Below are 12,627 nucleotides of genomic sequence, written 5' to 3'. Positions count from 1 at the left end.
CATTAGTGGTGGGGGGTGTCTGGGGTTGGGGTGGAGGACAGATGTTGCCAGGAATCCCCTCAGGGCCATTTGAGTAAAAGTGCTGCAGGTCCAGAGAACCTCAGAAACACAGATGACAGGGAGGTGAGCTTCAGGTCTTGTGCACAAATCTGACATCTGATTCTGGCCCCCAGACTCCTAAAGCAACCACCTTCAAGTGAAAGGGAGTGAGTCCTGACCATTCTGTGGGACTGTCTGCTTTGTGTGTGCACCATCAAAGCTCATGTCTGAAATTAAGAATTTCCAGCCTTGGTATTAGTCTAACATCAATTATTTAGATGTTGGAAATTAAAAGGACTTGTGTTTGATGGTCCCCAATGTTCACTTCTGAATTCAGAATTTACCTAAAACCCCCTAGGAGAAATCTATTCCCATTCATTAAAAGCAGGCTCCATTTCATAGGTAATGAAAGCTATGAACCTTTGGTTTTGAGGTTCCACGATAGTAAAATTAGATACATTCGGGTACTAAATATCCAAATCTGCATACAGCAAGAGAAAAGTATTTCCAGAAACAAGTTTCTTTCATTCAGTTTGATATTTTGGTCTAAGCAGTAGTATGATAATTGGAAAACTTCCCGTCTTAAAATACGGATATTTTGAGAACGTGTTCAGTATTCATCTACGTATGTGAATAGGTGTGGGAGTATATCAAGTATAAAACAGCTAAAATAGAAATCTAAAATCTAATTCGGGTGTGTAATACTAAAACATAAAATTCTTCCATTGAAGCAATTACTATGTAGATGGAGATATTATACTGGGGGTTGGCAGGTTTATCATCACTTTTACTATTGCTTAATGAATTTAACGTTGATTGTGAAATTCAGAGAAAATTCCTTAGATGTCTTTAAACTACTCAACAAAGGCAAAACATATGCCATTAGCTAGAATTCTGATTCGCTACAAAATTGGGACTAAGGCTGGAAGTACTTTTAGGGTCTTGGTGCCTCCTCCTCCCCCTTCTATGTATAAAGCAGATGGGCTGCGTTCAGTTTTTAAGAGCTCCTCCCCTCCCCCGCTTCAGCTAACTAAGTGGTGGGGGAGGCTATTCAGGTCTCCACCTTATCCTTGTGCTTTGGTAGGAAAAGACAGACAAAGGAAGACAGAAGACAGACGCGAGATACAGGGATTGCTGAAACATGCAGAGAATTTTTATTTCTCACGAATGTTAATACTTATATTGACGTGCAGAACAGAGTCAGAGAGATGTGCAGGCCAAGGTATTAGTAGGGTTCAAGGGTTTAGCACGACATCTAGTACACAGTAGGTTGTTCACTAAGGACTTGTCATATTTTGCTCAAATGCCAACTTTTGGTACAGTAGATTGTCAATTAGTCATTTCTTATAGAGATGCCTTTTTGGATAGTTGTCACACTACATTTCTGCCAATTAAGGATTTCAGTCCATTTTTCGTTTTTTCAATCATCGTTTAAGGTAAGGTAGTAGGGGCCCCATCCCCCCTCCCCCCTCAGACAACAGAATAGTATTCTTATTAGAAGTTCCTAAGACCGAGCAATTCCAGCATGCAAATTGTGATAGGACATAGCCGGGAAGATGAGAAACTGTAGCCATCATCTAGGGATAATATATTCTAAAAGAAACAGATGAACAAACATGTGTCAGTTACTTTGTCCCCAGACCCCAAGATTTTTGCCCCTCCCCTCCCCGGCCACAGAAGCTGTTTCTTTGAGATGCCCTAAACTAAGTCAATGGTTCTGGATGTTCTCATGAAAAAGAGCCACTCCACCGCTGCATGCGAAACACGCAGCAGAGCTAGAGCGGTTACCTGGCATGCGTGTGTGTGCGCGCGGCGCGTGTGGCTGTGTGTGCGTGTGCGTGTGTGTGCGTGTCTGTGTATGCATGTGCATGTGTGTGCGTGTGTGTATGTGTGATGGGTGTGGGGATGCAGGAAGCAAAGAAAAAATAATTTGATGATGAATGGAAAAATAAAAGATGCCATCATGAATTTCCTTATGTACTAGCTAACGTAAAGTGCCTTAGATTCAAATAAATTTGATCATTTTTAAAAGGCCAGAGGCTTTTCAAGATGATTCTTAACGACCTGCTGCAAGGTACCAAGGCATTTTTCAAAATTAAAGACGGTGCAGCATTGCATATTTTAATAAAGGAAAAAAATTTTGTTTCAAAGAGGTCTGAAATTTTAAAATCAGACCAACCAGTGGGTAGATGGAATTTAGTAGATAGTTTTAAAAACAAGTAGCTGGTTCAAATGGAGAGCTGGGGGAAAATAGAAACCATATGGAAAAACATCAATTCTCAAAATCCTAAATTGATCGTCTAAAGCTGAAATCTATAACTTTCCCCCAGCTGGATCTCATTCTACTTTAAGCATGGCCAAAAAAACTATGTTACGCACTTTACTTGCTCCAAAATGTCAGGAAATTGTGTGTTATTTGCAAATGCATGCCAATATGGCTGATGGTCCTTTAAATGACTTTTACTTTCTTCCCGGGTCTCTGGCCTCAGTTTCCCAGTATGATCTTCATGTTTGTTTTGTTTGTTAAAAAATTTTTCTGTTTTTGAATGTGCCTACCCATCGCTGTTGCTCCTTGCAGCCTGCGGGTCCTCTTCGCCGCCCCTTTTAAAGAGAGATTGAAAGCTCACCTAATCTGCAAGGCACCGCAATTTCACACAAACCCCACACAGTCTCTCTACATTCCTAAACAATCAGCCAAGAGCAAAAGCAACAATTCGCGCGCCATCCATCCTCCCGTTAATTCTTAGGTCGCCTTTCTGGCTAAATTGGAACGTCCACTGAGACTGCAGGCCATGGGGGAAGAATCCCACACGTTTGCTGCAGTATTAACAGAGCTCTCTGGAGACTCTGGTCGGACACAGGAGGGATGGATAATTATTTTCTTGTGCTTTCACTAAACGTACATGCATTAGGGAGCTAAAGCAGTGATTTATCTCACAATTCTTCTGAGAATGTGGCAGCGCATAAGGCTCCTAATTCTCCCAGGTCAGAACCTTCCCAATGTTGTAACTTAAGGCACAAAGGCACAGACGGGGGAGATTTCTGCCCAGGATTTCCTGCAAAACTAATGACCTCACTTCTTGCAGTGGAAGGAAACTACCTATAAAATGGTTTTATTTATAAATAATTGTTCCCCATAAATTGTCATTAAACTATGTCTGGACTGTGATACAGCAAAAAAATAAAAATAAAGCCCACCCACTACCACCATAGAAAAAAGAAAAAGGAGAAAAAAAAAAACCCCAAACCCAATCTTCATAAACAGTAGGAATTCCTCCTTGAAGGCCGAAGGGCAGCCTTCTACAGTTTGGTAATTGATCAGTTTACTTCAACCAATGTTAATGGTGTTTATATTTTGGTTTTGTTTTGTTCCTGGCACTAAATGTAAGAAAAAGAGTTAGCTTTGAGTTAGAAAATCCACATCCAAACTCCGTATTTCTGAAGGTCAAATCAATATTATCTTAAAAATGTGATCGGTATGGCAGCCCGCAGAGAGTTAAGGCAAATTTAATAGCTCAGCAGAGTCCTAACAAAACGCAAGATCAGGGAGGAAAAACCCTGTACCACACAGACCACCCTTTAGGGACAGATCTCACTGTGTCACAGGGAATTCCTAGTTAAGAAGGAAATAGCTTTTGTTGCAATACCGCAGTGAGGAAAAAGAAAAAAGGAGGCAGTTGGATGAGATAAAAATAAGGTATCTAGGCTCCCATGAGGAATACCCCTGCAAACCCTTTCACAGGCTAAATTTAACATATCTATGCCCTTGTCTGCAGAGAAGGCAAACTGGGAATGTTGCTTCCTCTTTCCAAAAAGAAAACAGAAAAGAGAAGTTCTGGTTTAAAACCCTTGCCTGGTGTTACAGGCTGGCTCACTTAGGGAGGAGAATCCTTTCTATAAAAATTTTTAAATTTTAGGGCAATCTGTAGGGTAATGAAGCTGTTAGTAATTTATTTCAAAGGTGACTTAGCTTCTACTCGACTCAAAATAAGGTAAATAGTGGCTGCTGCATCTTTGAAAAATGCTAGCCATGTCCAGTTTTAATGAAAATATTTATCTAGAGGATACGTGGTCAAATTATTTTTGCTTAACTACTCTCATGAAGTACTCCTGCAAGCTGCAGGAGGGAAATTTATGCAAGATTTTTCTTCAAATGACAAAATTCATGGTTGGAAGTCTGTCTCCGGGTTTTTATTTATTGTCAGGATGGCAGTCTCCGTTGGCAGGGCTTTATCGAGGGGTGTGTCAAGAATTAAGAATTTCAGAATTGCTTGGTGACAAGTGATGCTAACTTACTCAATAGCACATATGTGCATGTTGATAAGCCACTGAGAGTCATAATCAGTTGAGTAAAGAAGCCCATCCTTCTGCATCCCAACCAATCCTTCTGAATTCAGGGTTAAAGTAGAAAAAGCATCCTAAACTAACATGACTATTTGTATGGGTGATGTCATCCTTCTCTAAACAATTATTTGATCTAACAAATTCTAGAATTCACCATAAGGAGCTGCCTGCCTTGCTCTGAAAGGTGAAAAAGTTCACGTTCGTTTCCCGGATGCTTAGTGACTAGTAAAGGTGTTTTTTTGTTTGTTTGTTTTGTTTTTTTGGGGGGGGAGGGTGGGGGTGGGCAGGCATTGGTATAATTAAATGCTACCGCCTTGTCTCCATCTCCCCTTTTGAAATGGAAGCCAAAGCAACTCAAGGTTAAATTTTCAATTGAATCCAGGTTTAAGAAAGGGAACAGGACTGGGCTAACCAGCTAGTAATTACAAACTAGTGCCTTCAGGTGCTTGAAATCTAGTGAGCTTAACGCTCTCACACCAGTGAAAATAGACTGGTCAACTTAGTTTTTTTCTGTTTTTTACACACTTTGTCACATGAGAACGATGGGTAGGCCCCAATCTGGGGTCTTGGGGAGAAAAGCAAGTTCCCCGATTTATTGAATGCTCCCTGTTTGCATTCCTCATGCCAGGCAGGGCTTCCTAACTTGTCTCACAGGTCTAATATAAAGTCTCTCCCGTTTAATCTTCATTCCCGCTACCGGACTGCCACACTGCACTATACCAGGATACCTGGGAGGACTTTTCAAAGGCAAAAATGCCCCTCAGTGAGGCTGGGAGTGCCTAACTCCCAGTCTTTCCATCCTTTACATAAAAGTTCCCTTTTCTTTTCCTTAGGCAGGGGTACTGATTTGCTTTTTGTTTTAAAGAGAAACAATGATTTGCTCATAATGGTAATTTAAAGGGGGACAAAAAAAATTACAAACTATAAACACGGGCTGCCACTTCCAAATCTGTTTCTGGTGAGAATATTATGGAAACGATGTTTCCTAAAACATCCTGTGTTGGTTCATTACATTGAAATCTGTGTGGGGTGGGGTGGGGTGGGGTGAATCTGCAGTGACCAGCATGGGCAGGACAAGGGGGCGGCCAAAGCCACATTGAAGACACTGCAGTGATGTCTGGAGGCTGTGGCAGGGACCTGGCCCAGAGAGGGGCTGTCACGGGGCCAAGTGCTGTCAAGCATCCCCCGCAACCAGGCATGATTTTCTTGGGATAGGGAGATGTTTGTCACAAACACTGGTGCTTTCATCAGTAGTATTTGCTGCACCAAAGACCCAAGGGGGGGGGACCCTAAAGAGCCCTTCCCAGGATTTTCTAATATGTAAATCCAGAAAAATTAAGTGAAAACTGGCTGCCCAGCCCCTAAAGCCTACCTATACTTCCTAAAGGTTAGTATAAAGTCTGTTCCTCTTACTTGGTGCCCCTGCACAGATTTGACACTTACTCTCCATTAAACCCATTAACATGCAGGATCCTCATCTGCTTCACAATGGTGCTTTTACCAGATTCTCCAGCACCTAGAAAACGAAAGTAAGTCTCAGGTTATGAAGGAGGCATTTTAACACTTTGGGCAGGGAGGACTGCTGTTGTTGTTTTGTTTTTCCATAGAAGCAACACACAAAAAACCAAACACAAAATCATAGACTTGCAACTTTTCTTGACATTTCGACGCAGAGAAAAGGAAATCAATGTCCAACTCAGTGTCTACCTGCAGTATTTCACCACCAAAATAACAAACAAGAATTCAGGGTTTGCTGGTTTTAGTTTTTTTCTTTTGATTGTTTAAAAAATTGTGGGGTGGTGATGGAAAGGGGCAAAGAGAAGGAATGACGCAATTTTGTCATTTGCGGGGTAAACAAGAAAATTGAAGTTAAAACTGTGAAACTGAATCCCTGATACATGAACATTCACATATAAACGTATCTAGACACACAATTCGTTGTCAGATGTTTCATGGTTAAAATACCCGGGATTCCCAACAATGCCCAGACGCTGCAGTCTCTTCCACATCACGTAGCGATGCAGCACTTTCCTTCTAAACATTTTCACAACGCAGCTTCTTTCTGTGCAGGTTTCCTACCCCTTGGGCTACTTAAAAATCCACCCCTAAAACTGCATTACATTTTATCCACTTAGCCATACTCCTCTTTCCTCACAAACTATATCTTTCTAAAGATAAATTCCCTCTGGGTACAACTACGTTGCTGAGGAAAAGGGGAGACCATCAATTATCTGTCATCTTCTGGAAAAACCACACTTTAATATGAAATACAGTTCTTGAGACCCTATTAGCATTAGGTAAACTGTAACAGTAAAAAGTAATACAAGAACAAAACTTTAATCAAAAGGAAAACTATCCCTGGGAACTACTGAATTTGAAGGATTCCAAGCCCTTCCCAACTCAAAGAGTAGAAACACATGCCTCCATTTTAAATCATCTTTCATTTGTAAAAATACATATATGTTTCATGGAAAAAACACATTTCCATCAAGCTAGAGGGAGGATGGCTATTTTGCATCTTCTTTTTTGCGATGCACATTCTCCAACAGATCATCTATGTGTGAATATTTTGCCCTCCTTCCACACAAATCTGTTTGTTTTCACCCCTTTTTCTTTTTAACTTTTAATTGTATTGTTTTGTTTTAATGCCCAGATAGCAGAGCATTCCTCCTTCACTTGCCTTCTCACAAGCCCATAATCAATATCTGTAAAAGTTAAAATTAGTTTCTACGGAAACATTGATTTCAAAGCAAACACTATCTTAATGAGCCTAACTTTGGTAAATTAAAAATATAAATGGCACTATTAAGAGAGGCCATGAAGAGAATACGTAATATTTAGCAGGATCGCTAATATTCTAATTTCAGAAGTGCTAAACTGTGTTAACAGTTACAGGACGTATCTTTTACAGGCAAAAACAGATCCGTGCCTCAGTTTCCACATTCATGAAATGTGGCCGAAAAATTATTTTAAGATCATTGTAAGTTCTCTAATTCACTTAATTTTTATGTCATTAAGATAGAGTAAAAAGAGGATTTGGGGCATTATTAGGTTTCCTCTTTTGGGGGGAGGCATTATTTGGTGAGAATCACCATTGAAAAATGCAAAATGTTGTGTCACTGGCTTAAGCTGCAGATTCCTAGGCCAGAGGCAATCAATACTTCATGATGTAATGTAGTCATATAGACTAGGACATTTAGATTAGCCCCTGTGACGCAAGGTGTGTTCTGAGTAACAGTCTCAAATTAAGTGGAGACTTTGTGATCACAGCACAAAAGGTGTTGGAAATTTAAGATACCATTAGCATCACACTTGACTTAAATTAGTATTCAGATAGCATTCGCAGAAAAGATTCTAGACTTTTCCAGATTTATACTTTGAAATCAAGTTATACACATAATATCCCAACAGCATAATTCTGCCTTTAAAAGTTTTAGACAAGACAGCAACACATGTACCATTTAATTACTGAAATTGCAAATGCATAAACATCAAAGACACTTATTTTCACTTAATTAGTAATTTTCTTCTTTTATAAATCTGGACCCAGGAGAACAAAGTCATGACCTATCCAAAAAGAGCAAAGCAAAAGCCACCAAAGGAAAAAACAACAACAAAAAACGGCCTTTTATATTTTCTTCTTTCTACTCAAGCTGTTTTGCTGAAATGTGACCACGAACTAGGTCTTAACCTAGCAAATTCACAAATTTATTCAGATAGCCAAATTATCAAGGAAGTGGAAAACTTCCATTTTTAATTAATGCTGTGTAATTCTTTTGGCCATTTAAAATTTTTCCCCCCAAAACAGCACCTTAAGGGAAAAAAAAAGGAGGAAAGGCCATCTCCTTATAACCTTTTTAAATTTAATTTTATTTTTTTGCCAGAGGAAAAATCGCAAAAAAAAAAAAAGAAAAACCCAAAACCAAACAAATAAATGTCACTTGATAAACAACTAATTAATGTCTTTTTATCTCTTCCCACCTGGAGGAAATCTTCTCCTTACAGCACTCTCAATCCCCCCTCCCACCTTGAAAAGGACAAACCCACCCCCCCCAAAAAAACCACGCCATTTCCAGACCAAGAAGCCATTTACAGACAAATGTCATTCTCCAGTTTTATCTGATTTGTGAATGTCTTTGTTTTTTCTTTTCACAAAGCACTCTCAATGTGGCCAGCCAGCAGAAAAATGTGTTTTTTTAATGGTTTATTAAAATAGTGTTGGGGGGGCGCTGGTGGTGGGGGGGGCAGCTGCTACAATTAATTCTCCGCTCTGCTTTTGAAAAAGCCTGCAAGTCTGGAAGGGGAAAAAAAGGTCATACTGTAAAATGACGTGTCATTTGGCTTCACTGGGCACTTCTCGTACTAACTCTATCCATTTTTTGGTGGTGGGGGGTGGTCTTATTTTATTTGACTCTCCTTCTCCTCCTTCCACCGCCCGGCCTGGCCCGGGACACGTCTGCTCCGCGCACACACAGTCGGTCCTGCCCGAAACGCACCAAGTCGCGCCCAGCGGCAACCGCCCTCCCTCCTCCCCTCGCCGCCCCCCCACCGACTCCGGCGCCACGACTCCCTTGCGCCCCCTCCCCCCCACTGCACCACCTTTACCGCTCCGATCCTTTCCGAGGGGCTGATGTCACCAGCCCCCCCACTCTCCTCGGCCACTTCTCCCCGCCAAAGCCTCCCTTTGGCGAGGCCCCCTCCGCCACCACGGCGCCCCCCAGCGTCACCCCCTCCTCTCCTCGCCCCTTTCTTCCCCCTTTCCCTCTCCCAACAAATCTCACACCCCACGGAGGCGGGTCCCCCTCCCTCTACCCGCCACCCGATTTCCTGTCCCCGAAACCCTCTTTTTGTCGCAGTCTCTGGAGCCCCATGGGCCTCCCCCTCCCCCTCCTCAACACGCACCCAAACCCCTGGCGTCGTGTAGGCCTCGCGGAAAAAGAGAGAGAGAAAGAGAGAGAGAGGGAGAGAGCGAGAGCGAGAGCAAGAGACACACAGAACGGGCGGCCCGGGGGAGGGGGACCCGCGCCCGCGTCGCCACGGCCCCCGCCCCGTTTTTGAGCCCCCGCCCGGCCGAATCCGCGCCCCGGGGTCCCCCTTCCGGCCTCGCCCCCCACAGACAGAGCCCGTGAACGGGCAGGGGGCCCGGGAGCGCGCGCCCGGGGCGGGGGGCGGGCTCGGCGCGCGCGGCCTGCGGGGCGCCCCTCTGGGGCCCCCGGGCCGGGGCCGGCGCCCCCCGCCCGCCCTTACCCAGCAGCAGCAGGCGGTGCGTGGCCCGGTAGACCTGCTTGTCCTTCTGCAGCTGCTTCTCGATCTTTTTGTTGGCCTCACGCTGCGCCTTCTCCTCGTTGCGCTGGTCCTCGGTCTTACTGTTCCCGAGGCAGCCCATGGCGGCGGCGGCGGCGGCGGCGGCGGGGCGCGGCCGGGCTGCGGCGGCGGCGGGCGCGGGCGGCCTCACGCGGGCCGGGAGGGCCGGGGCAGCGCCGGGCGGGCGGGCCGGGCGCGGGCTCGGCTCCTCGGCAAGGAGCGCGCGGGGCGGACTGCGGGCCGCGGGCCGCGGGGCGCGCGGACGGGCGCGAAGGGGAGGGTGGTGTCGGTCGGACCGAGGGGCGCGCGCAGCTCCCCGCCCCTCGAGCCGAGGCCGAGGGGGCTGATGGCCGCCGCCGGGCCGAGGCGGACCAGAGCAGGAGCTGCGGGAGCTGCTGCCGCCGCTGCCGCCGCCGCCGCTCTTATTGCCTCGGCCGGGCCCCCGCCGCCGCCCCGAGCCAAAAGCGCCGCGGCGGGCGGGGGGAGGCGGGGGGAGGAGGAGGCGGCGGCGGCGAGGGGGGTGGAAGGAGGAGGAGGAGGAGGAGGGCCGAGGAGCGGCCGCGGCCGCCGCGGCGGCGGCTGGGAGGGCGGGAGCCGGCGGAGGGAGGCGGCCCCCCGGGAGCCCGGGGAGGGGGTCCCTCCGCCCGCGCCCGGCCGGGGACGGGACGGGCCAGGGAGACGCCCCCCACCCCCCAGGCTCGGGCCGCAGCCGGGCCGGGCCGAGGGGGGAGAGGGGGCGTCTCCGCGCCAGTGACGACCCCTCGCACGACGCCAACGCTCCACCCCCCGGACCGCGTCGCCCGGCGCCCCCGAGGCCTCCTCCCCCTCCCGCGGGCGCCGCCGAGGGGCCGGGGTGGGCGGAAGGGGAGGGAGTGCGCGCCCGGACTTAGGAAAATTTTCGAAAGAGAGAGAGACACAGAGAGCCAGAGAGCAGGAGTGTGGAAAAAGCGAGGCGAGCACGAACCAAAGGACAGAGCAACCGAAAAGGAAAATGTGTCCACACACACACACGAACACGAATAAAAACCCACACTACACAGCGATGGTGGTGTCTGGTGGCGGTGGCGGTGGCGGGGTGGGGGGTCTGACTAGATGAGCCGCTCCTCGCGCCCCCGGCGCCGGGCGCCATGGCCCGAGCCGAAGGCGCCGCTGGCCCCGGAGCGTCCGCGGCCTCTGCGCTTGGCGCGGCCGCCCAAGTAGGAGAAGAAGGCGCAGCCCAGGAACATTCGGAAGCAGCAGGTCGCCCCGAACACGAAGCCGCAGCCGCGGCCCTCCTCCGTGCGCTTCTGCAGGAGGAAGTTGAGCACCCACGAGGGGCTGCGCACCGAAAAGAACAGGAACACCACGAGGGGCAGGTGGGCGCTCAGCGCGCCTGCCTTGATCGGCCCAGGCCGCCACACGATGCCCCCGACACGCGGCGCCGCGTAGTAGGCGTCGTCCTCGTCGCCCGAGTCCGTGTCCCACTCGGCCCAGGCCCTACTCGTGCCCCCGGCGGCGGCGCCCTCCTCGACGCCCCCGACGGCGCCCTCCTCGGCGCCCTCGGCGGCGGCGGCGGCGGCCGCGGCGGCGGCGGCCTCGGGGTATCTGGCCTCCTCCTGGGCTTCTGGCACCTTCTTCTTCTTCTTCAGCATCTTCTCCACCTTCTTCCTCTCCTTCTCCTTCTTCTTCTCCTCCTTTCGCCTCTGCTCCAGCAGCTTCTTCTCGAGCTTCTTGCGCTCCTTGTCTGTTAGGAACTTCTCGGGGGGTGCCTCCCGCGCCGGGTTCTTGGGGTTCTTCGCGGACTTCTCGGGGTCCCCGCTCTTCCGCGGCGCGAGCGGCTCTCTCGAATCGGCCAACGCCGCAGCCGCCGCCGCAGCTTCGGCAGCCACCTCGGCAGCCGCCGCGGCCGTCTTCTTCTGGCTCTCCGCCGCCCGGGCTTTGAGCTTCATGGCCATCTTCAGCATGGTGGCCCGGCCACCTCGGGGAGCTCGGCTCGCGCCTGGCCCGGGCGCCCTGCTTGCCCCCGGCCTCGGGCTGCCCGGCCCCCGTGCGCCCCGTGTCGGGGGGCTCGGCTGCGGTCCCCGCCGCGCTGCCCCGGGGCCGCGGAGCGCGGCTGCCCGGGCTTCGGGCTGCTGGGCTGGCTGCCTAAGAGTTAGCGCCAAAAAGGATGAGCAAACGAAAAAGGGACAAGAACAAACCAAAAAGCACCCAACAACAGCGAGAAACCAAAAAGCACCAAGAAATGTCAACTCAAAAAGAAAAGTGCAAAGGCGCGGATGGCACGAGTCTGCTGTTACCCTCAGGCGCTCCTTGGTTTGGCTCTTGGGCACGCCAATGGAGAAAAGAAAAGAGAGAGAATTGGGGGGTGCTCGGAGGCGCGGGGCAGGGCAGCGGCGCCCGGGCGCCCCTGCCTTGTCCCGGACCCGGCGGCTCTTGCCCGCGCCGGGCGACTCGCACTTCCGCGGGAGGCCCCGGCGCTCCCCGACTTACATGTGAGTGAGGTGCACTCACACGCAAGGCAGTGCCTGCCGGCCGCCCGCCGCCGCCCCGCGCCGGGACAGGGGCTCGCTCCAGCCGCGGCGCCGCAGCCCGGAGCCAGAGAGCAGGGGAGCGCCGCGCCGGCCAGCCACCTGACGCAGCCCGCTCCGCGGTGCCGACGCGACTGAGTGTCCCTGCCGGGGAGCAGCGCTTCTAACCGGCCCCGATGACGCCCCAGCCTCTTCAGAGGACCGACCCATAGCAGCGGCCCCTATAAACCGAAGGGGAAGCGCGAAAAATCGGCCCACCGGGGACGCACCCAAATGGGCCGCCGCGCACCCTGGGGGTGCGGGCCGGTGCGGGGACCGCGCGGGTGTGGGCTAGGGGCTCGCGGGCCGCGATGGCGGGGGGCGCGGGTGCGCCCAAGACGGTGGGCGCTCAACCCCGCCTCCCAGACCTGCCTCCCAATTTTCGGTGAGTGGT

At 50.0% G+C, this 12,627-nt stretch overlaps 2 protein-coding genes across 33 annotated transcripts in view; both read right to left on the bottom strand.

The window, feature by feature from the left end:
- The window catches only part of GNAS (GNAS complex locus), a 71,724-nt gene that overhangs the window by 9,374 nt on the left and 49,723 nt on the right, over nt 1-12,627 (bottom strand). For 6 of the 29 annotated variants that reach the window (XM_005569459.5, XM_005569460.5, XM_045363204.2 and 3 more), the window contains exon 2: nt 5,827-5,899. In XM_005569459.5, the coding sequence (XP_005569516.1) occupies nt 5,827-5,899 (73 nt within the window). Of the gene's footprint in view, nt 1-2,595; nt 2,641-5,826; nt 5,900-9,285; nt 9,502-9,630; nt 10,085-11,963; nt 11,988-12,156; nt 12,331-12,627 lie in introns of those variants that run through there. The other 23 variants (XM_015430003.2, XM_015430001.3, XM_065523346.1 and 20 more) reach the window with 15 other exon arrangements.
- The window catches only part of LOC107126444 (neuroendocrine secretory protein 55), a 64,321-nt gene that overhangs the window by 1,971 nt on the left and 49,723 nt on the right, over nt 1-12,627 (bottom strand). For 2 of the 4 annotated variants that reach the window (XM_015430017.3, XM_015430018.3), the window contains exon 2: nt 5,827-5,899. The gene's annotated coding sequence lies outside the window, so the exon portion shown is untranslated. Of the gene's footprint in view, nt 1-1,527; nt 1,633-2,595; nt 2,641-5,826; nt 5,900-12,627 lie in introns of those variants that run through there. The other 2 variants (XM_045363225.3, XM_074005620.1) reach the window with 2 other exon arrangements.

The sequence above is a fragment of the Macaca fascicularis genome, chromosome 10 (assembly GCF_037993035.2).
Source record: "Macaca fascicularis isolate 582-1 chromosome 10, T2T-MFA8v1.1".
Classification (NCBI taxonomy): domain Eukaryota; kingdom Metazoa; phylum Chordata; class Mammalia; order Primates; family Cercopithecidae; genus Macaca; species Macaca fascicularis.
This window is presented reverse-complemented; position numbering and strand designations above follow the sequence as displayed.